Genomic DNA, 27233 nt, shown 5'->3' on the forward strand with positions numbered 1-27233 from the left:
TTTTACTTACATTTTTTTTTACACTTTATTTAAAAACTTTTTTTTTTTAACTTAACTTTTTTACAGGTTATACTATGCTGCAGTACATCTGTCAATATAACTGTCCGTATCACACTGATACACAGCCTGTGCGATCCAGTCTATGGCTGGACCTCACAGGCTGCTGTACTAGGCTGTCAGGAGGCCAACAGCTGGTCTGCTGTCATGGCAACCAACGGGATACCGTGATTGCATCGCAGAACAGGAGGATGGTGAACAGGAGGAGCCCCCTCCCCCTTTCAATCCCACAGATTCCATGATCAGGACTGATCACGGTATCTATGGGGTTAATGCTGCCGAGACCTGAGCGATCTCGGTTTCGGCAGCTGCGACGGGACCCCAGCTGTGATTGACAGCCAGGTCCCACCGGCAATCTCCTGCAAAGCATCGCACTGAGCAGAATATCGCCATGACATATGCATATGTCCAGTTAACTGTTAACAACTGGGACATATGCAGAAGTCCTGGGGGTCTTAATGTTTAAATGCTGTGCCATTAAGTTGCGCATTTAACCATTTAAATGACAGACATGGGAGCCAGCTCTGACATCCGTCATTACCAGCAGATGTCAGCTGCTGATTGAAGACTGCTAATCATTTTGGTTTTTAATTCTTTGATATCACCTAGAATAATGGCGCATTTCTAACCTGAACGGTCACCATTCTGTGTCTCCGTCACTCTTTGTCACACTTGAAGTGCAATATTTACAAAAAAAAAAAAAGAAACAAAGACTACAGCATTTACTAAAGAAATGTTAAAAAAATATAAAAATACAGAACCACATACCCCAAGGAGGATTTCCTAGATCTTTGAAATGTGTTGAAACAGAAGCTAGATCAGTCTCTATTTTCAGATTCATTTCTCCATTTCTATTGGCTTCAATCACCTTTTCGATAAAATAAACACATGCATTTTATTATTCTTTTACTACTTTTCATTACTTATATTTGTATTTAATACTATATATTTAATTGTAAGTATGGTTAAAAAAAAAAAAAGAACATTAAAATTTAGCTTTTTGTCCGTATCTTATCAACCACTTATGGTGACACAATGGAGAATATTTAACATTGCAAATGTGCCAGAAAAACTCCCTTACATTAGGGATCGACCGATATTGATTTTTTAGGTCCGATACCGATACTCTGTGGAGGTTAGGGCAGATAGACGATAACTTATACCGATATTCCGGTATAAGTTAACGGCCATTTATGCCCGGCGCTTTACATCAATGAACTGCAGTGGCTTTTGCGGTGCCAGAGACCGCCGCCGCCACCCGCTTCTCTCCCCCTGCCTGTCCTGGGGTCCTGAGTCCTATCTACGACACCAAACCCCCCCACCACCACTACCGCACCCCCCTGCCCCATTGCCTCCCCCATTCCCGGCTTTATAATTACCTGTTCCCAGGCTCCGCGCTACTTCTGGCTCCGGCGGCGTCCTCCTGAGCTGTCACTGTGCACACTGGCGGTGACGTCGCGTTGAGGACGTCACTCGTCATTGCACAGCGCACAACGTAACACAGGACGCCGCAGGAGCTAGAAATAGCACGGACCCCGGGAACAGGTAATTATAAAACCGGCGATGGGGGAGGCAACGGGGCAGCGGTCTCTGACGCGGACGGTGCGGTGGGGGGTGTAGCGTGGTGGTGGTGGGGGGGGGGGGCTGCGCGGTGCGGTGAGGGGGCTGGGGCGGTACAAGGCATTATGAGCAAGGTAATTGCCGATAACGTCCAAAATCATGAATATTGGCCGATAAAATCGGCCAAACCGATAACCGGTCGATCCCTACCTTACATGACTTGCGCCACAGTTCTAGACAATTTTCCACTGTGTCCATCAAAATTGGCTGGGCGTCGTGGCAAAAGAGGTGTGGTTTATGATGCAACAATGTGGGCCAAGGTTCTGATGCAGTTAAAGTGTACATATTGTTAAATTATATAACGTAGATAACCAATGTATATATTCAAATATACATATAAAATGGTAAGAAATGTAAAAATTTCTTTGGGAAAAAAATGCTGTCCCTGCAGCTATTGAGAGTCTGAAAATGCAAAAGATTCAAAAAACAACATAACCTTTGATAAATATAGCACATTTTAAATGGGGCACCATTTGTGAAAATTCTTTACCTTCTTTTTTTGCATAACAAACAATTGCTAAAAACCTATAAGGCACTATTAGCTGTTTGTCTATTGAATTAAGCTGAAAATTGAAAAAAGCATACCTTTTAAATGTCTTCTATGGGTTATAGTCTCCGAAAACAGTACAGCTGCTGGCCAGTCTTGCGTAGACCATCTGAGGCAGAAGGCAGTGGAGCGCTCTAATGCCCCATCTAGTTTTATGTTTATGTCTAAAATTCGCACTATTGGGCAGCTTTGTGCAAGGTGGACAGAATTTTTAGCTAAAATAATCCCCCTGCTCTAGTAATCACATTCAGGGCTCATATTTCACCCGCCCTCAACAGTAATTACATTCAGTTCTCACATCTCATTGCACTCCCAGCAGTAAAGGCGTTTTAGACCACAGATATCACACCTAGGAGGAAGGAATCTCTTTCAAACAACCCCAATCCCCTCAGCATTACTTTCTTAAAAATCCTCTACCACCACCAAGCAGTAATGAATTTCAGGCATTTCATACCCCCTCCCCAGCAGTAATCACTTTCAAGTATCTCATATCCTCTCATAGCCCCAAGCAACTGAGGAATCTAATGTTTCCCCCCTTTCAAGCAGTAACAACATTAATGTGTTTAAGGCCATTTCATTGTACCAAGGCTGATCTCACAGGCTCCATAGTGGCAAAATGTCCCCTATATAGTAGGAAGTAATTCTATCAAATGTGCCTAGCATGTGGCATGTCTGCTGGAGATGCAGGTACAATTTTTTTCTAGCTGCCATGTTGACTGCGGAAATGCTTTGGCAGCTCTGAAGGGTTGTGAATCACTGGTCTAGTCTATGTTTACAAGTTGCTTAGAATTGGACAGTTATAGTAAACATGGGTCGTTGTACTATTGATCTAAATTTTTATTTGATCTTATTTGATTAAGTGGAAATAAAAAAAAAAAAAAAATATATAGACACTTACTATAAAATTGCTTACATTTTTCATTCTTTCTACAACACTCTTCATAGTTTTTAGTGCTGGCAAATAAATACTCACCTGAAAGAAAAAACACAAATGAGTATGAAAAAAAAAAATAAAAATTAAGGATTGTGAAAACAAATTATTTTTATAGCCGATAGCCGAGCGCTATAAATAGGAGAAAAGTGTTATTTCCAGGAAATCCTTTTTTAGGTTGTGTACACAAGGCGGAAATTCCGCTATTTGAAACCGCATTGTTTTGTTACAGAATTCTGCAGATTTTGAACACATGCAGATTTGGTGCGGAATGCCACATATTCCGAATCTTATTACTCCGCAGCCTATCGGAACTCTTTCAGTGCTGCGGTCCTACTACTACTCCCATCATGGAACAGACTCATTATAGGAGTAGTAGTTCTGCGGCTGTGGGAGTCTGCGCGCGGAGAGAATACTGTAGCACTGGTACTACTACTCCCATCATGGAACAGTATTCGTTCCATGTTTGAGGGGGGGGGGGGGTAGTAGTACAGGGGTTGAAGGACTGAGCAAAAATAGTCTCAATTCTGAGACCCGCTGTGATCATACGTTATTAACCTGGGGAACGGGTGGCATGCCACGTCGCTCCAATCCCCAGAAATGTATATATTTCACATTGATAACTTCAAATTCTCGGCCGGGAGCCCTAAATGGACGGCATCAAGTGGCCATTCAAGGCACCCAGCGGAGTTTTTTTTAATCTACAGAAGGGATCAAGGTTTTTCATATACATGGCCGTCTGGGGATAGTGGCAGTCTCTCCCACTACAGCTCCCATCATGTACCATTTTTGCTTTGATTGGACTTTTAAATAGACTTTTATATAAAAAAAATTTGCGTATAGAAAGGGACCAAAAATATGCAATTTTGGACTTTGGTATTTTTTTTCTTTACAGATACGCCATTGACCATGCGGTTAAGGATGCTGTGACCCCGCCTTTGTCTCACTGGAAAGGATTGGTGAATAAATATGTCTCCTTGTATCAGTCCAATTTGACAAGGCCTGGGTGCCCTGGCTGATATTGTTAATTGAGAGTTCACTTTTAGGGAATTTTTCCCTAGGATAACTTATTTCTTGAAAACTCTGCCAGGGACTGCCTTGGTGCTCTGATGTATGGTTTTGCCCGTTTTCTCTTTTGTTGTACCTTCTTATTAAAAACTTTAAAAAAAAAAAAAAGTACCGTTATATTTTGATAGTTTGGACATTTACGCAGGCGGCGATACAACGTTTATGTATTTTTTGTTTACATATTTTTTTTTTTTTTGAAAAGGGGGTGATTCAAACTCGTAGCTTGACATGGCTGACTGGAGCATCAAGGCACCGATTGGACGGTGAGGAGGCAGGTATGGGCCCTCCCACAATCCTCTAAGCTGATCAGTGATGTTCAGCATTAGTCAGGGGAGAGCTCCTGAGCACGTGTCATAGAAGGGGAGCGGGACAAGGGCATACATGTACGCTTGTCGTCCTTAAGAGGTTAAAAAGGAAACAACAGTAAATTTTACATATTATACAGTCATTCAAATGTAATACTTACATCAAAGTGGGGTACAGTAGGCTCTTTAAAGTCATTCCACAACCTTCTAGGAATAACAGTCACAGGAATGTCATGTGTGACAATACGACTTGTGCTTGAAAGCGAGGGCTAAAAGCAAAGAAAAATAGAAAAATGTTATATTTCTGCTGAGATATGTCTATTTTACCCTAGGTCATATCAATAGAAGCCAATAAAAAGGAATTGAAGCTCAAAATCATGAAATGGAGTTGCCTATCGTTTAAATGATCAATGTGATTTAGAAAAACTTTTGATATGTCGGTTAAGTGTTCAGACCCCCAACTGACCATTAAACAGAGGCGGAAGAAGTGTGCACTAAGTGCAGTCTCTCCCTGTACATAACTAAGGCAGTCTCATAATGCAATGGTATGGGATCATCTCGATTCCGTAGACAGAGTGGGAAGAGAAACGCATAGCCACAGGCTTCTCTCCCCAGTCATTCTACCGATCAGTCAGGGTCTGAATAATAACACACTAACCAATCAAAACTTTTCTAGAATGGGGGGGGGGGGGGGGGGGGGCAGAGCTAGCAGGCAGAGGGAGCAGACGTGTCGTACCTCGGCTCTGCAGTGACCTGAGCTGTCGCCGCAATTTAGACCACCCCACACCCGTTTTGTGCATCCACAGATAAAGGAGACTCTGAGGTGTGTTCCGGTACCACTCCAATCCCGCTGCGCCCTGACATAGCCGAGTTAGAGCAGGAGGAGATGCGCCACATGTGAAAGTACTGGAACCGGGAGCGCCATCTTCATTGCTCACTGGGGTGCCACATGGCTGTGCTCCTGGACTGCGGGAGCTGAAAAGGAGACACTGCCCTAACCGCAACCCTACAGTGGGAACATACATTGCCTGCAAGTACAGACGCTACCTGAAGGCAGAAGCTAAGGGTTCTTAGTAACGCCAGGGACTACGCAGCCCGCGGTGCCTCACAGGTACAGAGTGGAAGCCCTGTAAAAGTTCCCTGCCCAACGACACAGTCAATCCTTTAACCTGTTGTCGCCCAAAAGACACTCAGCTTGCTCTCAGTACTCTTCCCCTACCCAGGAGTCTGCTGCAGCCAACCATCTTCCTTACTAACACCCTCTCTGCTCTCCCCTGGCGGCCATCATAGTGTGTTCCACGTGGAACGTGATACAGACCCACAGGCACCCACTGCCACCTCCTGCTTCCTGGGACCTCACAACCCCTGGGGAACAGGGAATTCATACAAAACAGAAGTCAATTCTCTATCATTGTTACCCCATTGCTGTTCTTTACTATACATCTAGTTTTCATTGCTGGACTCTTACTGCCACTTACTATTAATCAGCTGGGAAATAGTGCTGCCTCTGTTAATCTCTGCTGCCACCTAGTGGCCTAATCTAGCTACCGCATTGCTACTCATTTTCCGATGCATCTCCCACCAAACCTCTCTCACCAGCTGGCTTACCAGCAGCCTATAGCTGGTGAACTTACTTACTGTACTTGCTGTTCAGCTGCATGACAATGGAATTCTAATGTAACAGACCTCCTTATCCCCTATAAGGACCAAGGATGTACCGGAACATCCTGAGTCTTGTCCCGTTATATAACGCGGGGCCACCGCGTGTGGTATCATAGCGGGTCGGGCCCGGCACCTAGCAACGGACCGGATCCGTGGCTAATAGCGTGTGGCACTGATCGCGCTGCCCTTTTGATGCGGCATTCAAAGTTGATTGCCGCATCTAAAGTGAAACTAAACTAACCCCGGCTAGCTCAGCGGGCTGTTCGGGATCGCCGTGGGCATTCCAAACAGCTGTAGAACAGCAGGAGGATCCCTTACCTTGCCTCCTGTTGTCCGATCGCAGAATGACTGCTCAGTGCCTGAGATCCAGGCATGAGCAGTAAAGCGGCAGAATCATTGATCAATGGTTTCCTATGAGAAACCATTGATCAATGTAAAAGATCAGTGTGTGCAGTGTTATAGCCCTCTATGGGAGCTATAACATTGCAAAAAGAAAAATAGTAAAAAATAAAAATAAAAAGTGAATAAAGATCATTTAACCCCTTCCCTAAGAAAAGTTTGAATCACCCCCCTTTTTCCCATAAAAAAAAAAAAAAAAAAAAGTGTATAAAGTGAATAAAAATAAACATATGTTGTACCGCTGGGTGCGGAAATGTCCGATTTACAAAAATATATCGTTAATTAAACATCACGGTCAATGGCGTGCGCGCAAAAAAATTCCAGAGTCCAAAATAGTGTATTCTTGGTCACTTTATATCAGGAAAATAATGAATAAAAAGCAATCAAAAAGTCCAATCAATACAAAAATGGTACTGCTAAAAATGTCAGATCACGGCGCAAAAAATTAGCCCTCATACCGCCCCATACGCAGAAAAATAAAGTTATAGCGGGTCAGAAGAGGACAGGTTTAAACTTATACATTTTCCTGCATGTAGTTATGATTTTTTCCAGAAGTACGACAAAATCAAACCTATATAAGTAGGGTATCATTTTAATCATATGGACCTACGGAATATTTACTGTGTAGAAACGGAAGCCCCCAAAAGCTACAAAATGGTGTTTTTTCTTAAATTTTGTCGCACAATGATTTCACTTTCCATTTCGTCGTAGATTTTTGGGTAAAATGACTGACGCCATTACAAAGCAGAATAGGTGGCGCATAAAATAAGCCACCACATGGATTTTTAGGTTCAAAATTGAAAGTTATGGTTTTTTAAAAAGGAGGAAAAAAATGAAAGTGCAAAAATGGAAAAACCCCTGGTCCTTAAGGGGTTAAATGGACGGTTTATTGTCTGCCTATGCTATGCATATGTCCCTCCCCCCGGTAAAATCCTGAGGCTACTAAGAAATGCCTTGGAGCCGGTGTCTAGGGAACTGCAAGAACTTAAATCAGACTTCAAACAAATTGCCAATACACTCCTCAGCGCTCAACCGCCTTCGACGCAAATTGCAGGAGCTGGACCTGGTGGATTCCTGGAGACTACTCCATCCCTCGGAATCTGACTACACCTTTTCCACCCCTCATAGATCGCAGAGACTGGACTACATTTTTATACATGTGAGCCTTCTCCCTTGCTTGCGTTCAGCCAAAATAGGTACGACCACACTGTCTGATCAATCACCAGTGGATGCGACAATCATTTTTCCTACCTGGAAGAGACATGACCTGGCAATTAAATGAGACTCTTCTTGACTCTGCTGCGCATGTTTTTGAGCTGACCTCTAGTCTCCAGGACTATTTTGAGTTGAATACTACTCCTGACCCATCACTCCCCTGTATATGGGAAGCCCACAAGGCATACATTAGGGGTCTCCTTATCTCCTGGGGCAGCAGTCAAGAAGGAGAAATCTAGAGAACTTGAGCTACTCCTTAGCCAGATATCTACCTTGGAAAGGCAACATAAACCGTTCGCTGCTCAGGAAGTATATGAGACTTTGAATTCCCTCAGGGACAAATTGAAACATCTACTTAATGCCAAAAGTGCCAGGTCCTTACAGTTTCTCAAACATAAATTATATGTTCATGGTGATAAGGGAGGCAAGCTAATGACTGCAATGCTGCGTAAGCAGAGAGAGAAGTCGTTTATACACAAGATTACAACTTCAGATGGCACTTCTTTCACCTCCACTAAAGACATCGCTAGAGCCTTCACAGACTACTACTCTATATAATTTACAGTCGACACTTGCCCCTTCACAGGACAGATCTCGCTGTATATCTGCCTTACTAGACAAAATACACCTTCCAACCCTCTCCTCCGACGATAATTGCTTGCTCCAACCGTTTACATTGCAAGAAATTAGGGACGTTATCTCCTCCTTCCCTCCTGGGAAAACTCCGTCTACTCCAGGATCCAGGCCTGGAAACTAGACAATTAGGTGCCCATAATCTCCGTATGCTATGGCTCCCCCGGAAGACTGAAATCTCTGCACTCCATAACCCGCTGTTAAAAGGCACCTTACTAGTTAAATGTGGTTTCATAACCCCCGACTCTGACCCGAGGGAGGTTCCCCCTATAGCCCCAGCCTCACTAATTTCCCAAGCACTAAACTCTCTAGGGGACCGTACTAACCCGATCACACCCCTCCACTCCACTACATGCACATGCAGCTAGAAAAAGGTGCATATGCTTTTTGAAAAAGTTTTCCATTGCCAAGTCCCCTACGTGGATAGATGAGCTCTACGTTCATGGTACCCGGGGCAAGTTGAAACGTTCACTATTTTACAAACACATTGTTCAGATTGACACCTCTTCATACCCTCTCTACCTTCACTCCTGGGAACGGGAACTAGGTATTACTCTGACTGATGAACTGCGCCGTCATGTGCTGCGATGTTCCCATGGCTTCTCTTGCTGTATCAAACTCCAAGAAAAAGAATATGCTGGATGTGTGAGGATGCTGTTGGTACATTTGAGCACATATGGTGGTCATGTCCGACTATCCATACCTTCTGGAAAGGTATACTTGGACATCTGCCTGGCCGGGCACTACACAACAAGCCATGCCCCATACCTATTGCTAATTATTCCTTTTTTTTAGTTAACACTTTGTGTATTACCACACCTGTCTCATCAGTTGTTTATACAACTATGCTATTCCGTGGTAGGAGATAGGTTTGTTATTCTGTTCCGTGTTAGGTTATGTTTATTTGATCTGTCATTGATGCCGTCTACGCATATATCTGCATTTTTGTGCCTGTATCTCATTTCCATATTACACACATTTTGCAGACACCCCGTTATTGAATTTTGCATCGCATTGTTAAGGTTTTTCAACAGTTTCTCATGACTTTCAATAAAAAGATTTGCGGGAACAAAACTTTTCTAGAACATGTCTCTAGGACAAGTAAAAAGTTAATCAAAGTGACAGGACAGGTAAACTTTAACATAATTTGAACTAGCATTTATACAACAATGAATACTTAGAATATTGTTTGAATGCTGCACACTTCTATTTGACTTTTACTGAATGCTCATCCTTCTAAAATGATTAGTACATTTCCTTACCAATTCTACAGCCACTGTGAGACAAGGACAGTGTTTATTTGTCAGTTTAATTTTTACAGCCTTGGCGTTCTGTGCGGTTTTTAAAGCTCTAGAAAGGTTTTCAGGCGCGAGCTCCAAATAGATTTCATTCTGCTCTGCAGACACACCTTCCATTTGGTATTCATCAAAGAAATTGGTCTGCAAGAAAAATTTTTTTATATATTATATATTATATATATATATATATATATATATATATATATATATATATATATATATATATACACACACACACACACATACTTAAAGAGTACCTGTCTTGATCAAGTTTTCTATCCTTCCAGTTCACTCCCCCATGAATATAAACCACCACCTGCCTTTATTTTGTCATTTTCTTCCTTGATATTGTGCTGTATATTCTGCTCAATCTCACAATGGACTGGGAATGGTCATTATACAGCAATAGTGACATCATCCAAAGCCCTGCAAGGTGGGGGGGAACTTCCTCCCTAACTTTGCTATGCTGCTCTAAACACAGAACAGCCTGGAGCAGTTCAATGTGTGATGGACTGATTGGCTGTATTCAGCTAGATACACTATACATTTCCTGACTTGTCTCTCAGAGGCTGCTACAGGAGACAATCTGCAAGCAGGACTGCAGGCAGGACCAGGAGGATGACCCCTGGTGTCCACATTTTGAGGGGTCAATTTAACACAAAAGTTACAACATTTTATCAAGCAGTATATCAGAAAAGTAATTCTAATAGGCTAATCTACATTATATTAACCCCTTAGGGAAACATTTTTGTTTTGATGGGATTTTTTGATAGCTTTTTGTAAAAAAAAAATTAAAGGTATACAAAATTACCAAAAATAGGTAATTTTGGACTTTGGACATTTTTTACATATACGCTATTGACTGTGCGGTTTAATTAACATTTTATTTTTATAGTTCGGACATTTACGCATGCCTGAAGAGCAAGCATGAAGCAGCAGATCGCCGATTGGATGGAGATGAACGGACGGAGATGAAGGCAGGTAGGGATCCTCAGCTGTTAAGGATGCTGCGATTTCACCATGGCAGACCCGAATAGCCTGATTGAGCTGCCGGGAATGTTTAACTTTCACTTTAGACACGGCTATCAACTTTGATCGCCGAGTCTAAGGGGTTAATGCCCGGCTGATACGACACGGGGGCAGCCCGTGAGCCCACATGACAGCAGGGCCTACAGGTATGCCCTACATCCTTAATAGGTTAAATTTCATTGATGATGACCAGTATCATTTAAAGAGAAAATGTGGCCAACCACTCTAAAACTAAATTGCATTATCATTGAATACATGTCATGTCATACATGTCAAAAAGGAGATTTTTTAGACTTGCCGTAAAATCTCTTTCTTGAAGGATCCATTGGGGGACACAGAACCTTGGGTATATGCTGCTGTCTCTAGGAGGCTTGACACTATGGTAACCAAAAAGTCGGCTCCTCCCAGCAGGATATACCCGCCTCCAGGCCACTGAGCAATTTAGTTTTAGTCCCAGAGCAATAGGAGGAGACAGACAGGTCAAAGGAAAAAAAACATGAACTGTCCGAGAACCAGAAGAAAAATCAACTGAACACTCCCTCGGACAGATAACCGAAAAGGAACCCCAGAAAAGGGCGGGAGCTGTGTCCCCCAATGGATCCTTCGAGAAAGATTTTACGGTAAGTCTAAAAAATCTCCTTTCTCTATCGGCTCCATTGGGGGACACAGAACCTTGGGACGTACCAAAGCTGTCCCTTGGGTGGGCAGAGAAAAAAAGGTCAGACAGTTGGCTGTACCACCGCCGCCTGCAACACTTTACGGCCCAGACTAGCATTAGCCAAAGCGAAGGTATGAACAGGGTAAAATCTCTAAAAAGTGTGCAAAGACGACCAGGTGGCCGCTTTACAGATCTGCGAAGCCGAGGCCTCATTTCGGAGAGCCCAGGGTGCTCCCACAGAGCGGGTGGAATGAGCCAAACCCCTGAAGGGTGGGATCTTCCCCATGCAGCGGTAAGCTACCGAAATAGCACATCGGATCCACCGAGAAATGGTGGCCTTGGAAGCAGGCTTTCCCTTCCGACGACCTTACGTATGGACAAAACAAGAATCGCACTGAAGAAAAGAAGAGGTGATAGAAAGATAAGTCTGAACAGCCCCTACCACATCCAATTTGTGGGGTAAGCACTCCCTGGATGAGGAGCAGAACAAAAAGACGGAAGACGATGTCCTCGTTGAGATTAAAAGGCGAAACAACCTTAGGTAAGAAGGATGGATCTCGCCGGAAAACAACCTTGTCCTGATGAACTATCAGGAAAGGAGAATGGCAGGAAAGAGCTGCCAGTTCAGATACTCTCCTAATGGAAGTAATAGCCATATGAAAAGTCACCTCCCAGGATAGGAGGCGAAGGGGAACCTCCCTAAGAGGCTCAAAAGGTGCATCCTGGAGAGCGCCTAGAACTAAGTTCAAGTCCCAAGAGGGAGAAGGGGACCGGTAAGGGGGGACAGCGTGTGCCACGCCCTGAAGAAAGGTCCGGACATGCGAATTGGAAGCCAGATGACGCTGAAGAGAATAGAAAGGGCCGAAAACTGACCCTTAAGGGAGCTGAGAGCCAGCCCTTGTTCCAACCCCGACTGCAAAAAGGAGAGGAGACCGAAAATGGAAAAGGTAACTGGAGAAAAAAGGTCAGAGTTTCGCACCAACAAAAGTAAGCCTGCCAGGTACGGTGATAAATCTTCGCAGAGGGGGACTTACAAGCCCTGCGCATGGTGCGAATGACCTGGGAAGAGAAGCAGCAGCCCCTTAGAACCGCGGTCTCGACCACCATGCCGTCAAATGCAGCGACTGTAAATAGGGGTGACAAAGTGGACCCTGTGACAGTAGGTCTGGACGAAGACGGAGACGGAACGGAATGTCGTCCAGAAACCAGACTACATCGGCGTACCATGCCCTTCGGGGCCAGTCTGGAGCCACCAGAATGGCGGAAACTCATTCCACCTTGAGCTTCCGCCGAACCCTGGGAAAGAGGGGGGAGGGGAGGGAACAGATAGGGCAGGACAAAGCCCGACCACGGAATTACTAGGGCATCCATGGCTAGAGCCCCCAGAGGTCGTAGATCTGTGCGAACACCTCCGGAGGAAGAGACCATTCTCCGGGTCGTCTGAGGACCGACTGAGGAAATATGCTTCCCAGTTGAGCACTCCCAGATTGAGAATCGCCGAAATGGCCGGAACTTCGTGTTCTGCACAGAGGAGGATCTTTGTCACCTCGGAAATGGCTGCTGAGCTGCGACTGCCTCGTTGCCGATTGATGTACGCGACGGCTGTGGCGTTGTCTGACTGGACACGGACAGGGTGGCCCTGAAGCAGAGACTCCCAATGCTTCAGACAAGATATATCGCCCTCAGATCCAGGATGTTTATGGAAAGAAGGGCTTCTTGGAGGCCAGAAGCCTTGAACCGTCTGATCCCTGAAAACACCCCACCAGCCCGACAGACTGGCATCTGTTGTGACGACCTGCCAGTGGAGGGGAAGGAATGAACACCCCCTGAAGAAGGAGGAGGGAGCAGAGCCACCAGCGCAGGGACCGACGGGTCCGAAGAAGGAGAACAATATTGCGATCGAGAGAGAGTACCTGTCCCACCGGGCAAGAATCGCCAGCTGAAGAGGACGTAACGAAACTGGGAAAAGGGTACAGCCTTCATGGATGCCACCATCCGACCCAGGACTTCCATGCAAGTATGGAGACCGGGGATGGTATCCGGAGGGAGCAGACTCCCGACAAGAGGGCCAGACGTTTGTCCGGGGGAGACGAATCCGAGCAGAGGCCGAGTCGAAACTGAAGCCCCAAGAAGACCAGAGACTGGGTGGGGGAGAGAACAGACTTGTCTTGGTTGACCATCCACCCGAAGCGACAAAAGGTCTGAAGAGGGAAGCGCACATTCTCCCGAGCCTGGGCTCTGGTGGAGGCCTTGACAAAGCGGTCGTCCAAGTAAGGAATCACTGACACCCCCCGCGACCGTAGTAATGCTATGATCTTGGTAAAGACCCGCGGAGCAGTGGCCAGACCGAAGGGGAGGGCCACAAATCGAAAATGACCTTCCGAGACCGCAAGCGGAGGTACCGCTGATGGCCGGGAAATATAGGAACCTGGAGGTAGGCATCCTAGATATCCACAGAGGAAGGAAACTCCCCTTGGAAACTCTCCATAGACGCCACCACTGAGCGGAGATATTCCATTCGGAAATGGCAGCTTAGAAGGTGTTGATTGAGATGCTTGAGATCCAAGATGGGCCGCACAGAACCGCCCTACATGGGAACCCTGAAAGCGCTCCCTGGAAGGGACCAGGACAATGACACCCTGGATGAGAAGGGACTGAAGCGCCCCCCGAAATTCCCCCACTAGCGAAGGGGACCAGGGTGCTCCGGAAGAGAAGCAATTTCGATCCGGTATCCGTTGGACACCACTTCCCTGACCCAAGGGTCTTGAATGTGCGCCGCCCAGACGTCTTGGAAAAATAAAAGACGACCTCCCACCCGAGAAAAATTTGCGGGTGGGGGTGTCCCTTCATGCGGAAGTGGGTTTGCGGGTGTCAGATTTTGCTGCAAAACGTCCGGAACAATTTTCCGATTTTCAAGAGGGGCGCGCCCGGAAGGAGGGAACCTTTTTGTCCCACGCGGGCACCTGCCCCGACCCATTACTGGGACCAGAAGTCCGAAGGACCGAAAAGAAAAAGACTTCCTACGGGAAGTAGTGCGAGCCCTATTCTAAAGGTAATAAAGAACTCTTGCCGCCCGTCGCCTCAGAGATGATCTCATCAAGGAGCTTGCCAAAAAGTCGGGACCCGGCAAATGGAAGCTCGGTAAGAGACTTCTCGGAAGCGGCATCCGCGTCCCATGCCTTAAGCCACCTGGAGCGACGGAGGGCCACTAGGTTACCAGTGGCAAAGGCAGCACAGCGGGCTGACTGCATGGAAGCAGAACAAGAAGGTCTCCAGCCTTGGAGCACTGGAGCGCTAGGTTAGACAGTTCCTCCAGAGGAGATCCAGAAAGAACACCTTGACGGAGTTGGGAGGACCAAACTGAAAGTGCCTTCCGACACCCAGGCAGAAGCAAAGGCGGGAAGCAGAGAGGAACCCGCAGCTTCGAATGCAAACTTTGCCAAGGTCTCTACCCTTTTTGTCTGCCGGATCCTTGAAAGCAGCCGCATCCGCCAGCGGCGTAGCTCTAGAGAGGTGCGAGACTGGTCGGGTCCACAGAAGGAGGAGAAGTCCACTTTGAGATGAGGTCCTTGGTGAAAGGATACTGAGCCCGAACCTTCTTTGCTTCCTGAAATCTCGTCAGGATGCCTCCAGGCGGATTCCAGCATCCAACATCTTGGATGCTGGACGGACACGATGAAAGGACACTTCTGGAACTACGTCCGAAGATCCTGGGTCCTCTAGATGGAAGGTGTCTCTTATGGCAAAAACCAATGAGTTAACCGTGTCAGCCATAGCCGATCGGTACTCTGAATCAGATGCCGAATCGGAGACTTCATCCACAAATTCTCCAGGAGAAAGTGAGTGTGTTGAGGCGGCCCTGGATGAGGGAGAGGCTGACCTGGTACGCGGGTCTGGGGAGCCAGAGTGGTAACCATGAGAGCGTCCTCTGGAAGAGAGACGCCTGCAACCTGCAGAGCAGGGGAGCGATTCCTCAGAGAGGAGCGTCCATGCCTGCCAGAAGACTCAGGGGAAGACCCTGAAGAAACACCCCGATGACGCTTACAAGCGCGGTCAGCATAGGGAGAAGATGAACAGGTCCCTCTGGAGGGCTGGTGAGGACACCCAGGCTTGAGGGTCGGCCGAACCCACAGGGTCTGGAGGGACATCCGGAACAGAAACGACCAGGGGGTCTGGGGGAGCAGTGGTGCAGGCAGAGCAAGTTGGTTCTGCAGAACCAGACATTTTAGAGTTAAAAGCCTTAAAAGTGTAAAAAGAAAACCACCTCCCCAAGTCAGTGTTCCTTAACCAGGCAGCTGCTAGGGAGAACTCCTGTGAGCTAGCTGGAAACTTGGACCAAGGAGCAGGGGAGGGTGGCCAGGCTAGAATAAGGGCACACTGATTGGTTGAGAAAACGCCTCTCTCTGCGCGCGCAAAGTGCAAGGTGGTGGGCGGAGCTAAACCGCACTACTGGAAAGCCCATGTAATGGCGCCCGCTCCCTGCGAACCGCATATGTGTAGGTTGGGAGCGGAGAGCGGACGGAGATAACCCACCGGTAGTTTCCCGGCTGACAGCGGCCAACGCACACACGCAGCCGCCGAAGGCAAAGTGAAAGTAAAAGCGCTGCTGCCGCTGAAGCCAGCAGCCGCGCGAATAGTGATCCCTGGCCCGGAGTGCAGGGAAAACCTCCACACAAAGCACCACTGTACATTCCCCTCATGAATAAAGAGAGCCCCTTTCCATATAAAAAGGGGGGGCTCCATATAGAGAATAAGGAGGGACAATACCCTCCAGGCAGACCCCCAGAAAATAGTGTAAGAGTGGTCACAAGTCAGGGGTCTCCAGAGGTTGCAAGGGTTCATCCAGGACCTGTAGAGAGAGGGAGATATACTCACCCTGTCTGAAGAACTTACCTCATGGAGTCTTCACTCATGGAGTCTTCAGTCAGCATTTTCACCTGCAGAAAGCAAAGCTCATAGCGAGGCGCACAGGGAGGTAGGGGGACCCGGACCCATGAGGTACAACCCCAAGCGCTGACCGCTTGCGAGAGGGGGTTAATAGTACATCCAAGATGCCTGCCACCTCTCGCAATGGGGAAACAGTGAACCGTAGTTCCTGAAAACGGAAAGAAAAAGTAATAAAAGAACTAATACATTCCCTAACTAGGAAAATAAAAAATATAAGACCTGGTCTGGAGAACACCAGACCAGTGTCCACCTCCTTAAGACACTAAGCAAGAACTGAATTGCTCAGTGGCCTGGAAGCAGGTATATCCTGCTGGGAGGAGCTGACTTTTTGGTTATCATAGTGTCAAGCCTCCTAGAGACAGCAGCATATACCCAAGGTTCTGTGTCCCCCAATGGAGTCGATAGAGAAAAGTAATGCTTATGTATGATACTCACTTGGTCATGCAGATACTTTAAATGTATTGTTTAGGTGTCTAGCTTCTGTATTTGGCTCACAAATCCATATGTACTGCTCCTCACTCATTCTGACATCCACTACTCAGGAGGGGGCATGCCCAAAGGCAAGTACTGAGCTTGCTCTCACTGACCATGTATTCGCTTCCTCCCTGAGTTTCCTGTGCAGTACTAGGTACCTTAATGACGCAGGACGTAAATGTACGTCCTGGTGAGCTGGTACTTAACGCACCAGGACGTACATTTACGTCCTATACATAACTGCGAGCATCAGAGCAATGCTCTGGTCACGCGCGTATGTCCACCATTAACCCCCTCAATACAGATCACCGCATCTGCCATGCTGCGGTCACTAAAACGGATGATCCGATCATCCAGAACGGCAGACGGAGGTCCCCTCACCTGCCTCTGCTGCCTTCCACCGGTCTTCTGCTCTTCGAACAATTGCTATAAATAGTCCCCTATGGGGACTATTAAAGTGTAAAAAATAAGAAAGAAAAAAAAAGTGAAAAACCCCTCCCCTAATAAAAACGTAAATAGCCCCATTTTCCCTATTTCACCCCCATAAAGTGTAAAATAAAATAAATAATAATAATATACATATTAGGTATCGTCGCGTGCGATTTTTCGAAGGAGAGGAGGAAAAAAAAAATCGAAAACGTAAAAATAAAATTGTCCGAGTCCTTAAGGCCCAAATGGGCTGAGTCCTTAACCCCTTAAGGACCCAGGACGTACTAGAATGTCCTGGCACCCTGGGCTTTAAGGACCCAGGACGTACTAGTACATCCTGGTGTTTCTCCGGTCTCTGCTGCGCCCCGGGCAGAGATCGGAAGCAGATGCCTGCTGAAATGCTTCAGCAGGCATCCAGGGCAAATCCGAGGGGAATCGCCCCTGCGATCTGCGGCGATACCGGGCTGATCGGGTCTCTGGGACCCGACTGCCCGGTAATTTTGCATGATTCCGGCTGTCACAGACAGCCAGGACCATGCTAAAGTATAGGAGCGAGGTGGCTCCTCCTATACCCTGCGATCCGTCGGTTAGTTAACCGATCGCAGGGGGGGGGGTCGGCCCCTGGGAGTCCGGAGAGGACGGGAGGAAGACAGGAGGATGTGGCAGGGGACGGTGGAGTGCTGGGGACCGGCCCCGGTACTTACCTCGTCCCTGAAGACCCGGATCCCGGCGATGAAGACGGCGGCGGCGACAGGTGAGTTCCTCTTCAGCCACGGTCGGGCCCTTTACAGCAATGCACGTCGCCGTAAAGCGACATGCATTGCTGTAATGGGACCCTGTAAACTACAACTCCCAGCATGCCCAGACCGCCCTTGGCATCTGGGCATGCTGGGAGTTGCAGTTTTGCAACATCTGGAGGTCCACAGTTTTGGGACCACTGTGCCCTTCCAGATGTTGCAAAACTACACATCCTCAGCATGCCCTTACTGTCCAGGCATGCTGGGAGTTGTAGTTCTGTAACATCTGGCCCTTCAGATGTGGCAGAACTACAACTCCCAGCATGCCTGGACAGTTTTGGCATACTGGGAGTTGTAGTTTTGCAACATCTGGAGGGCTACAGCTTAGACATCACTACACAGTGGTCCCCAAACTGTTCTCCTCCAGCTGTTGCATAACCACTACTCCCAATATGCCCTTCGGCTGTCTGGACATGCTGGGAGTTGTGCAACAACTGGAGGCACACTGGTTGGGAAACATTGTATGTTTCCTAACTCAGTGTTTCCCAACCCATGTGCCTCCAGCTGTTGCAAAACTATAACTACCAGCATGCACTGATAGACCGTGCATGCAGGGAGTTGTAGTTTTGCAACAGCTGGAGGTTCCCCCCCTGTGAATGTACAGGGTAAATTCACATGGGCAGGGGGCTTACAGTGAGTATCAGGCTGCAAGTTTGTGATGCAGCAAATTTTGTGCGACAGCTCAAACTCGCAGCGGGAAACTCGCTGTAATCCCCTGCCCGTGTGACTGTACCCTAAAAACACTACACTAACAGCAAATAAAATAAGTAAAAAACACTACATATACACATACCCCTACACAGCCCCCCTCCCCAATAAAAATGAAAAACATCTGGTACGCCACTGTTTCCAAAATGGAGCCTCCAGCTGTTGCAAAACAACAACTCCCAGTATTGCCGGACAGCAGTTGACTGTCCAAGCATGCTGGGAGTTTTGCAAGAGCTGGAGGCACCCTGTTTGGGAATCGCTGGCGTAGAATACCCCTATGCAAATCCCTAATTCAGGCCTCAAATGCGCATGGCGCTCTCAATTTGGAGCCCTGTCGTATTTCAAGGCAACAAACAGTTTAGGCCCACATATGGGGTATCGCCGTACTCGGGAGACATTGCCTAACAAATTTTAGGGGGCTTTTTCTCCTTTCACCCCTTATGAAAAGGGGAAGTTGGGGTCTACACCAGCATGTTAGTGTAAAAAAATTTATTTTTACACTAACATGCTGGTGTTGCCCTATACTTTTCATTTTGACAAGAGGTAAAAGGGAAAATTTGTAATGCAATTTCTCCCGACTACGGAGATACCCCATATGTGGGCGCAAAGTGCTCTGGGGGCGCACGACAAAGCTCAGAAGGGAGAGTGCACCATGTACATTTGAGGTGATTTGCACAGGGGTGGCTGATTGTTACAGCGGTTTTGACAAATGCAAAAAAACAAAACCCCACATGTGACCCCATTTTGGAAACTACACCCCTCACGGAATGTAATGAGGGGTGCAGTGAGAATTTACACCCCACTGGTGTCTGACAGATCTTTGGAACAATGTGCTGTGCAAATAAAAAATTTTGTACAGCCCACTGTTCCAAAGATCTGACAGACACCAGTGGGGGTAAATGCTCACTGTACCCCTTGTTACGTTCCTCAAGGGGTCTCGTTTCCAAAATGGTATGCCAAGTGTTTTTTTTTTTTTGCTGTCCTGGCACCATAGGGGCTTCCTAAATGCGACATGCCCCCCGAGCAAAATTTGCTCTCAAAAAGCCAAATATGACTCCTTTTCTTCTGAGCATTGTAGTTCGCCCGTAGTTCACTTCAGGTCGACTTATGGGGTACCTCCATACTCAAAAGAGATGGGGTTACAAATTTTGGGGGGTATTTTCTGCTATTAACCCTTGCAAAAATGTGAAATTTGGGGGGGAACACATTTTAGTGAAAACATTTTTTTTTTTTTTTTTTTTTTTTTTTTACATATGCAAAAGTCGTGAAACACCTGTGGGGTATTAAGGCTAACTTAATTCCTTGTTACGTTTCTCAAGGGGTCTAGTTTCCAAAATGGTATGGCATGTATTTTTTTTATTTTTTTTTTTGCTGTTCTGGCACCATAGGGGCTTCCTAAATGCAACATGCCCCCTAAAAACCATTTCTGAAAAACGTACTCTCCAAAATCCCCTTGTCGCTCCTTTGCTTCTGAGCCCTCTACTGCGCCCGCTGAACACTTTACATAGACATATGAGGTATGTGCTTACTCAAGAGAAATTGGGCTACAAACACAAGTATAAATTTTCTAATTTGCCCCTTGTAAAAATTAAAAAATTGGGTCTAGAAGAAAATGCGAGTGTAAAAAATGAAGATTGTGAATTTTCTCCTTCACTTTGCTGCTATTCCTGAGAAACACCTAAAGGGTTAAAACGCTGACTGAATGTCATTTTGAATACTTTGGGGGGGTGCAGTTTTTATGATGGGGTCTTTTATGGGGTATTTCTAATATGAAGACCCTTCAAATCCACTTCAAACCTGAACTGGTCCCTGAAAAATAGTGAGTTTGAAAATTTTGTGAAAAATTGGAAAACTGCTGCTGAACTTTGAAGCCCTCTGGTGTCTTCCAAAACTAAAAACTCGTCAATTTTATGATGCAAACATAAAGTAGACATATTGTATATGTGAATAAAATAAAAAAATATTTGGAATATCCATTTTCCTTACAAGCAGAGAGCTTCAAAGTTAGAAAAATGCAACATTTTCAAATTTTTCATCAAATTTTGGGATTTTTCACCAAGAAAGGATGCAAGTTACCACAAAATTTTACCACTATGTTAAAGTAGTTAATCTGTTTAACTTTCAGGCACCAGTTGATTAAAAATAAACAAATAAGTTTTCCACCGGAGTACTACTTTAAGTCAATCACTGCAGGCTGCTCTGCAAGCCCCGCCTTTCTGTTTTCAGACAGGAGTCTGAAAGACCGTACAGGAGTGAGCACAGAGTAGTGCTAGTCCCGCCCTCACTTCCTGGACTTTTTCCCAACCTGTGTTCACTCTTAGACGTTGATGTTGCATAGTATGACCAACAAATGTATTGCAAGTTGGTCGCACTATGCAACATCTACGTCTTAAGCCTGGTTCACATGGCCGTCAGACTCCGCTATTCGGCGTTCTGTCGGCAATCCTGCCAGAAGGATGGGAGTTCAGCGAGGAAAAAATTGTGCAAGCTCTATTTTTTTTTCTCCGCTAAAATCCTGTAAAATTACCGGGTCACCAACGAACCCTTAACGGGTCGGCTGCAAACAGCCGTGTGACCCAAGCCTAAGAATGAACGAACATAAATCTATTGTCCAGAAGGGCTTTATCTAGACATGCCACAGTAGCTCATAATGATTTTTCAGCATTTACCCTAAGCACCATGGAAATATACCTGAATATGTACATAGTTTTTAAAGATTACAACAGCAGGAATCTTTTTGGAAATATAAGATGAAAACTTTGACCCTATCAAGGCCTTAATGAAGCTATTGATATTGTCCGCTGAGTCCACAAACAGCATTTAATATGAATTCCTCTATCACTTTATTACAGTGAACCAGTTGTATCAACAGTGAAACAATGACAGTATAGCAATATCCTCTACTTTTCACAAGTATTCATCAAAGTAATAAACCTCTAAGTTTTATTGTACTCAGTTAATTTAAACCATTCAGTATTCCTAATTATTCCTATAATGTTTTAGTCCTGGTAATTACCGTATTTATCGGGGTATACCACGCACCCTCATTTTATCAAGGATATTTGGGTAAAAAAAAGTTTTTTACCCAAATATCAATGGTAAAATGAGGGTGCGTGTGTGCACGTCTATACCCCGATACACCCCCAGGAAAGGCAGGGGGAGAGAGGCCGTTGCTATGCGCTGCACGGCGCGGCGCATGACGTCAGTGCGCCGAGCCGTGCAGTGAATAGCAACGACGCAGGGGACGCACGCCGGAGGCCTGAAGCAGCGCGGACCCAACCCCGGCAACAGGTAATTATGCCACCGGGAATGGGGGGGAGGCAACAGGGCAGCGGCACCGGCAATGGGTGCCGCTGGCGCTTCTCTCCCCCTGGCTATCGGCGCCGGCAATGGGGCGCCGGCACTGATAGTCAGGGGGACAGAACGGGCAGCGGCGCCGATAGCCAGGGGGAGAGAAGGGCCGGCAGCAGGGCTCTAGACCCCAGGAAAGGCAGGGGGAGAGAAGCGGGCAGCGACGGCCTTTCTCCCCCTGCCTTTCCTGGGGGTGTATCGGCGTATAACACGCACATAGACTTTAGGCTAAAAATTTTAGCCTAAAAAGTGCATGTTATACGCCGATAAATACGGTAGTTATAATAACTACGTGCACCATTTATACAGTAATTGTTTTGATTAGCACTACATATATAGCTACAATACAGAAATTTAGGTGCACCTTGAACATTTTCCAGGCAGCATTAAGGTTGCACCTGTGAGGCCATGCACCTATATCAGCCAACTTGGGTGGGACTTGTAGCCTCTCTCCCTCCTCCCATTGTATGTGTGCTCAGTCACGCTGGAGGTAACTGGGAGCAGGCTGCATGTCGGCCTAGTGCTGCTGTAATTGCCCACTGGCCCCTGGTTTTTGCTTTTCACGCACAGGTAGGTTAGCGTTAGGTCCCGTGCCATTTGAGAAACCTTGGCGTTTGAGTGCGGGCTCTGGTGTGTCCTTCATATAAGGATACACTGGTGAATGTCTCAATTTTAACATCAGTGTTGAGGGATAGCCAATGTCAGTGTATACATCTACCACAGTAGTGCACCTAAATTCCTGTATTGTATTATTCTAATTATTACACATCCACACCGTTTATCTGGTGTAGGATTCTATTGTGGCACTTGTAGTCTGTTGCAGGCATCCTCCATTGTATGCATTTTTATGCTGGGGATCGCCCCTAGCAACGGACTACAAGGGCAGGATCTGCTCCCCCAGTATAAATGCACAATTGCATTTGGGGATGAGCACCTCCAGCCATTTAAGACCACGTTTTTTGTTGTTTTTTACATATATAGCTATATGTTTTCTTTTAATATTACTAACATACTTACCTGCTCGTTATTTGTAGCAATATTAACCCCTTAAGGACAATGGACGTACTCCTACGCCCCAGTTTCCGAGTCCTTAAGGACCGAGGACGTAGGAGTACGTCCTGTCCGTTCCCGGCCCCCCGCTGCTAGCCGGAGGGAAGCCGGTGCCCGATGCCTGCTGAAATCGTTCAGCAGGCATCGCGGCATATCGCCCAGGGGGGTCACTATGCCCCCCCATGTCGGCGATGGTCCAGCAATTCAGTCCAGCGATCTGCGGCGATTCCGGGTCAATCGGGTCTCCAACAGCCATAGCCAGCAGGGGTGAGGTGGCACTGGTGCCACCTCACGATCGCCCTGATTTCCCGGCCGACCAATCAGGGCGCCTGCTGCGGGTGTCACTCCCGCAATCCGCTCCGCCCCTCTTCCGGAGGACGTGAGCGGGTGCGGGATTTGCACCCCGGGTGCTGGGGACCCCGATCCCCGGCGTTAATGTTGGGATCGGGGCCCCAGGAGCGACGGCGGCGGGACTGACCTGCGCGGCGTGGATCAGCAGCAGTAGGAGGTGAGTGACAGCCTCCTGCTGTTGCTTAGCAACAGCTCCCAGCATGCAAAAAGGGCATGCTGGGAGCTGTAGTTATGCAACAGGAGGAGACAGACCACCACAACTCCCAGCATTCCCTTATGGGCATGCTGGGACTTATGGTTTTGCAACAGCTGGAGGCACATTTTTTCTATGGAAAGTGTACCTTCAGCTGTTGTATAACTACAACTCCCAGCTTGCACAATCAGCTAAAGTGCATGCTGGGATTTGTAGTGGTGCATCTGGTGGTTGCATAACTACAACTCCCAGCATGCCCGTTGGCTGTCGGTGACTGAGAGTTGTAGTTTTGCAATAGCTGAAGGCACACTGAGTTAAGTAGCAAACCAGTGTGTCTCCAGCTGTTGCATAACTACAAGACCCAGCATGCAATTCCGCTGTCCGTACATGCTGGGGGTTGTAGCTTTTGCAACAGCTGAAGGCACACTGGTTGCAAAACACTGAGTTTGTTACCAAACTCGGTGTTTCACAACCAGTGTGCCTCCAGCTGTTGCAAATCTACAACTCCCAGCATGCACTGATAGACCGTACATGCTGGGAGTTGTAGTTTTGCAACAGCTGGATGTTTCTCCCCCCCCCCCCCCCCCCCCCCCCCCAATGTGAACGTACAGGGTACACTCACATGGGCGGAGGATTACAGTAAGTATCCGGCTGCAAGTTTGAGCTGTGGCAAATTTTCTGCCGCAGCTCAAACTGCCAGTGAGAAACTACTGTGAACCCCCCGCCCGTGCGACTGTACCCTAAAAGCACTACACTACCAAAAAATTAAATAAAAAGTAAAAAACACTCATTATACACATACCCCTACACAGCCCCCCTCCCCAATAAAAATGAAAAACGTCTGGTATGCCACTGTTTCCAAAACGTAAAGCTTCCAGCTGTTGCAAAACTACAACTCCCAGCATGCACTTATAGACCCTACATGCTGGGAGTTGTAGTTTTGCAACAGTTGGATGTTCCCCCCTCCCCAATGTGAACGTACAGGGTACACTCACATGGGCAGAGGTTTACAGTAAGTATCCGGCTGCAAGTTTGAGCTGCGGCAAATTTTCTGCCGCAGCTCAAACTGCCAGCGAGAAACTACTGTGAACCCCCCACCCGTGCAACTGTACCCTAAAAACACTACACTACACAAAAATAAAAAATAAAAGTAAAAAACACTACATATACACATACCCCTACACAGCCCCCCCCCCCAATAAAAATGAAAAACGTCTGGTACGCCACTGTTTCCAAAACAACTACTCCCAGTATTGCCAGATAGCCGTTGACTGTCAAGGCATGCTGGGAGTTTTACAACAGCTGAAGGCACCCTGTTTGGGAATCACTGGCGTAGAATACCCCTATGTCCACCCCTATGCAAGTCCCTAATTTAGGCCTCAAATGCGCATGGCGCTCTCACTTTGGAGCCCTGTCGTATTTCAAGGCAACAGTTTTGGGACACATATGGGGTATCGTCGTACTAGGGAGAAATTGTGTTACAAATTTTGGGGGGTATTTTCTGCTATTACCCTTTTTAAAAATGTAAAATTTCTGGGAAACCAAGCATTTTAGGTAAAAAAATAAAAACATTTTTTTACATATGCAAAAGTCGTGAATCACCTGCGGGGTATTAAGGTTCACATTACCCCTTGTTACGTTCCCCGAGGGGTCTAGTTTCCAAAATGGTATGCCATGTGGGTTTTTTTTTTTTGCTGTTCTGGCACCATAGGGGCTTCCTAAATGCGGCATGCCCCCAGAGCAAAATTTGCTTTCAAAAAGCCAAATGTGACTCCTTCTCTTCTGAGACCTGTAGTGCGCCAGCAGAGCACTTTTCATCCCCATATGGGGTGTTTTCTGAATCGGGAGAAATTGGGCTTCAAATTTTGGGGGGTATTTTCTGCTATTACCCTTTTTAAAAATAAAAACAAAAAGGAAAAATAGCCAGCACAACAACCTAATACACAGGTGCCCGCTGCTGTGGCAAATACAAAATGTACAAACAAGAAAGTTGCAACAGCACTCTAGGTCAAAAAATGGAGGCTCTCAGCGCACTTTTTGATTTTTGTTAGGGTCCCATCCGATATGAGGCCACCTCCGCGTGGTGGATGGGGGGACACATTTTGATCAAAAAGTGCGCTGAGAGCCTCCATTTTTTGACCTAGAGTGCTGTTGCAACTTTCTTGTTTGTACCTTTTTAAAAATGTAAACATTTTGAGAAACCAAGCATTTTAGGTTAAAAAAAAATTTTTTTTTTTAACATATGCAAAAGTCGTGAAACACCTGTAGGGTATTAAGGTTCACTTTACCCCTTGTTACGTTCCCCAAGGGGTATAGTTTCCAAAATGGTATGCCATGTGGGTTTTTTTTTGCTATTCTGGCACCATAGGGGCTTCCTAAAGGTGACATGCCCACCAAAAACCATTTGTCGCTCCTTCCCTTCTGAGCCCTCTACTGCGCCCGCCGAACAATTAACATAGACCTATGTGGTATGTGCTTACTCGAGAGAAATTGGGTTTCAAATACAAGTAAAAATTTTCTCCTTTTTACCCCTTGCAAAAATTCAAAAATTGGGTCTACAAGAACATGCGAGTGTAAAAAATGAAGATTGTGAATTTTCTCCTTCACTTTGCTGCTATTCCTGTGAAACACCTAAAGGGTTAATACACTTATTGAATGTCATTTTGAATACTTTGAGGGGTGTAGTTTTTATAATGGGGTCATTATGGGGTATTTCTAATATGAAGACCCTTCAAATCCACTTCAAACCTGAACTGGTCCATGAAAAATAGCGAGTTGGAAAATGTTGTGAAAAATTTCAAAATTGCTGCTGAACTTTGAAGCCCTCTGGTGTCTTCCAAAAGTAAAAATTCATAAATTTTATGATGCAAACATAAAGTAGACATATTGTATATGTGAACCCAAAAAAAATTTATTTTGAATATCCATTTTCCTTACAAGCAGAGAGCTTCAAAGTTAGAAAAATGCTAAATTTTCTTTTTTTTCATCAAATTTGGGGATTTTTCACCAAGAAAGGATGCAAGTTACCAAAAAATTTTACAACTAAGTTAAAGTAGAATATGTCACGAAAAAACTATCTCTGAATCAGAATGATAACTAAAAGCATTCCAGAGTTATTAATGTTTAAAGTGACAGTGGTCAGAATTGCAAAAAAAACGCTCTGGTCCTTAAGGTGTAAAATGGCCTGGTCCTTAAGGGGTTAAGAATGTAACAAATAACTTTTCTAGCAAGTTACCTGCTTGTTACGTGTTACATAGTAACTTTATATATATCGGGTGGCTTATCACCTGGCTGCTCGCGGATTAGCTTATGATCCAGCCGCACACAGCGCTTAAGTATTTTATTCACAGCACTAATCATTAGTAACTTTTTTGTTTGGCGTATGCGCATCAGATATTGCTGTTATCTTTTGCAGTTAGCGTAAGCGCACTGAAGTCTAAGCGAGTAAGAGCATCTAAGTCTACGATGTAGAGTTTTTATGTACATAGTCTTAATATTTTCTGTCCATTTT

At 46.1% G+C, this 27233-nt stretch overlaps 1 protein-coding gene across 10 annotated transcripts in view; it reads right to left on the bottom strand.

Annotated features, from left to right (window-relative positions):
- HUS1 (HUS1 checkpoint clamp component) overlaps positions 1-27233 on the bottom strand; it is a 113851-nt gene that overhangs the window by 52878 nt on the left and 33740 nt on the right. For 5 of the 10 annotated variants that reach the window (XM_056520247.1, XM_056520246.1, XM_056520245.1 and 2 more), the window contains 4 exons: positions 9700-9876; positions 4690-4797; positions 3123-3197; positions 826-925 (listed from right to left, as the gene is read on the bottom strand). In XM_056520247.1, coding sequence (XP_056376222.1) covers positions 826-925; positions 3123-3197; positions 4690-4797; positions 9700-9876 — 460 coding nt within the window. The remainder of the gene's footprint in view (positions 1-825; positions 926-3122; positions 3198-4689; positions 4798-9699; positions 9877-27233) is intronic. The other 5 variants (XM_056520251.1, XM_056520250.1, XM_056520244.1 and 2 more) reach the window with 4 other exon arrangements.

This window comes from Hyla sarda, chromosome 5, assembly GCF_029499605.1.
Source record: "Hyla sarda isolate aHylSar1 chromosome 5, aHylSar1.hap1, whole genome shotgun sequence".
Taxonomy (NCBI): domain Eukaryota; kingdom Metazoa; phylum Chordata; class Amphibia; order Anura; family Hylidae; genus Hyla; species Hyla sarda.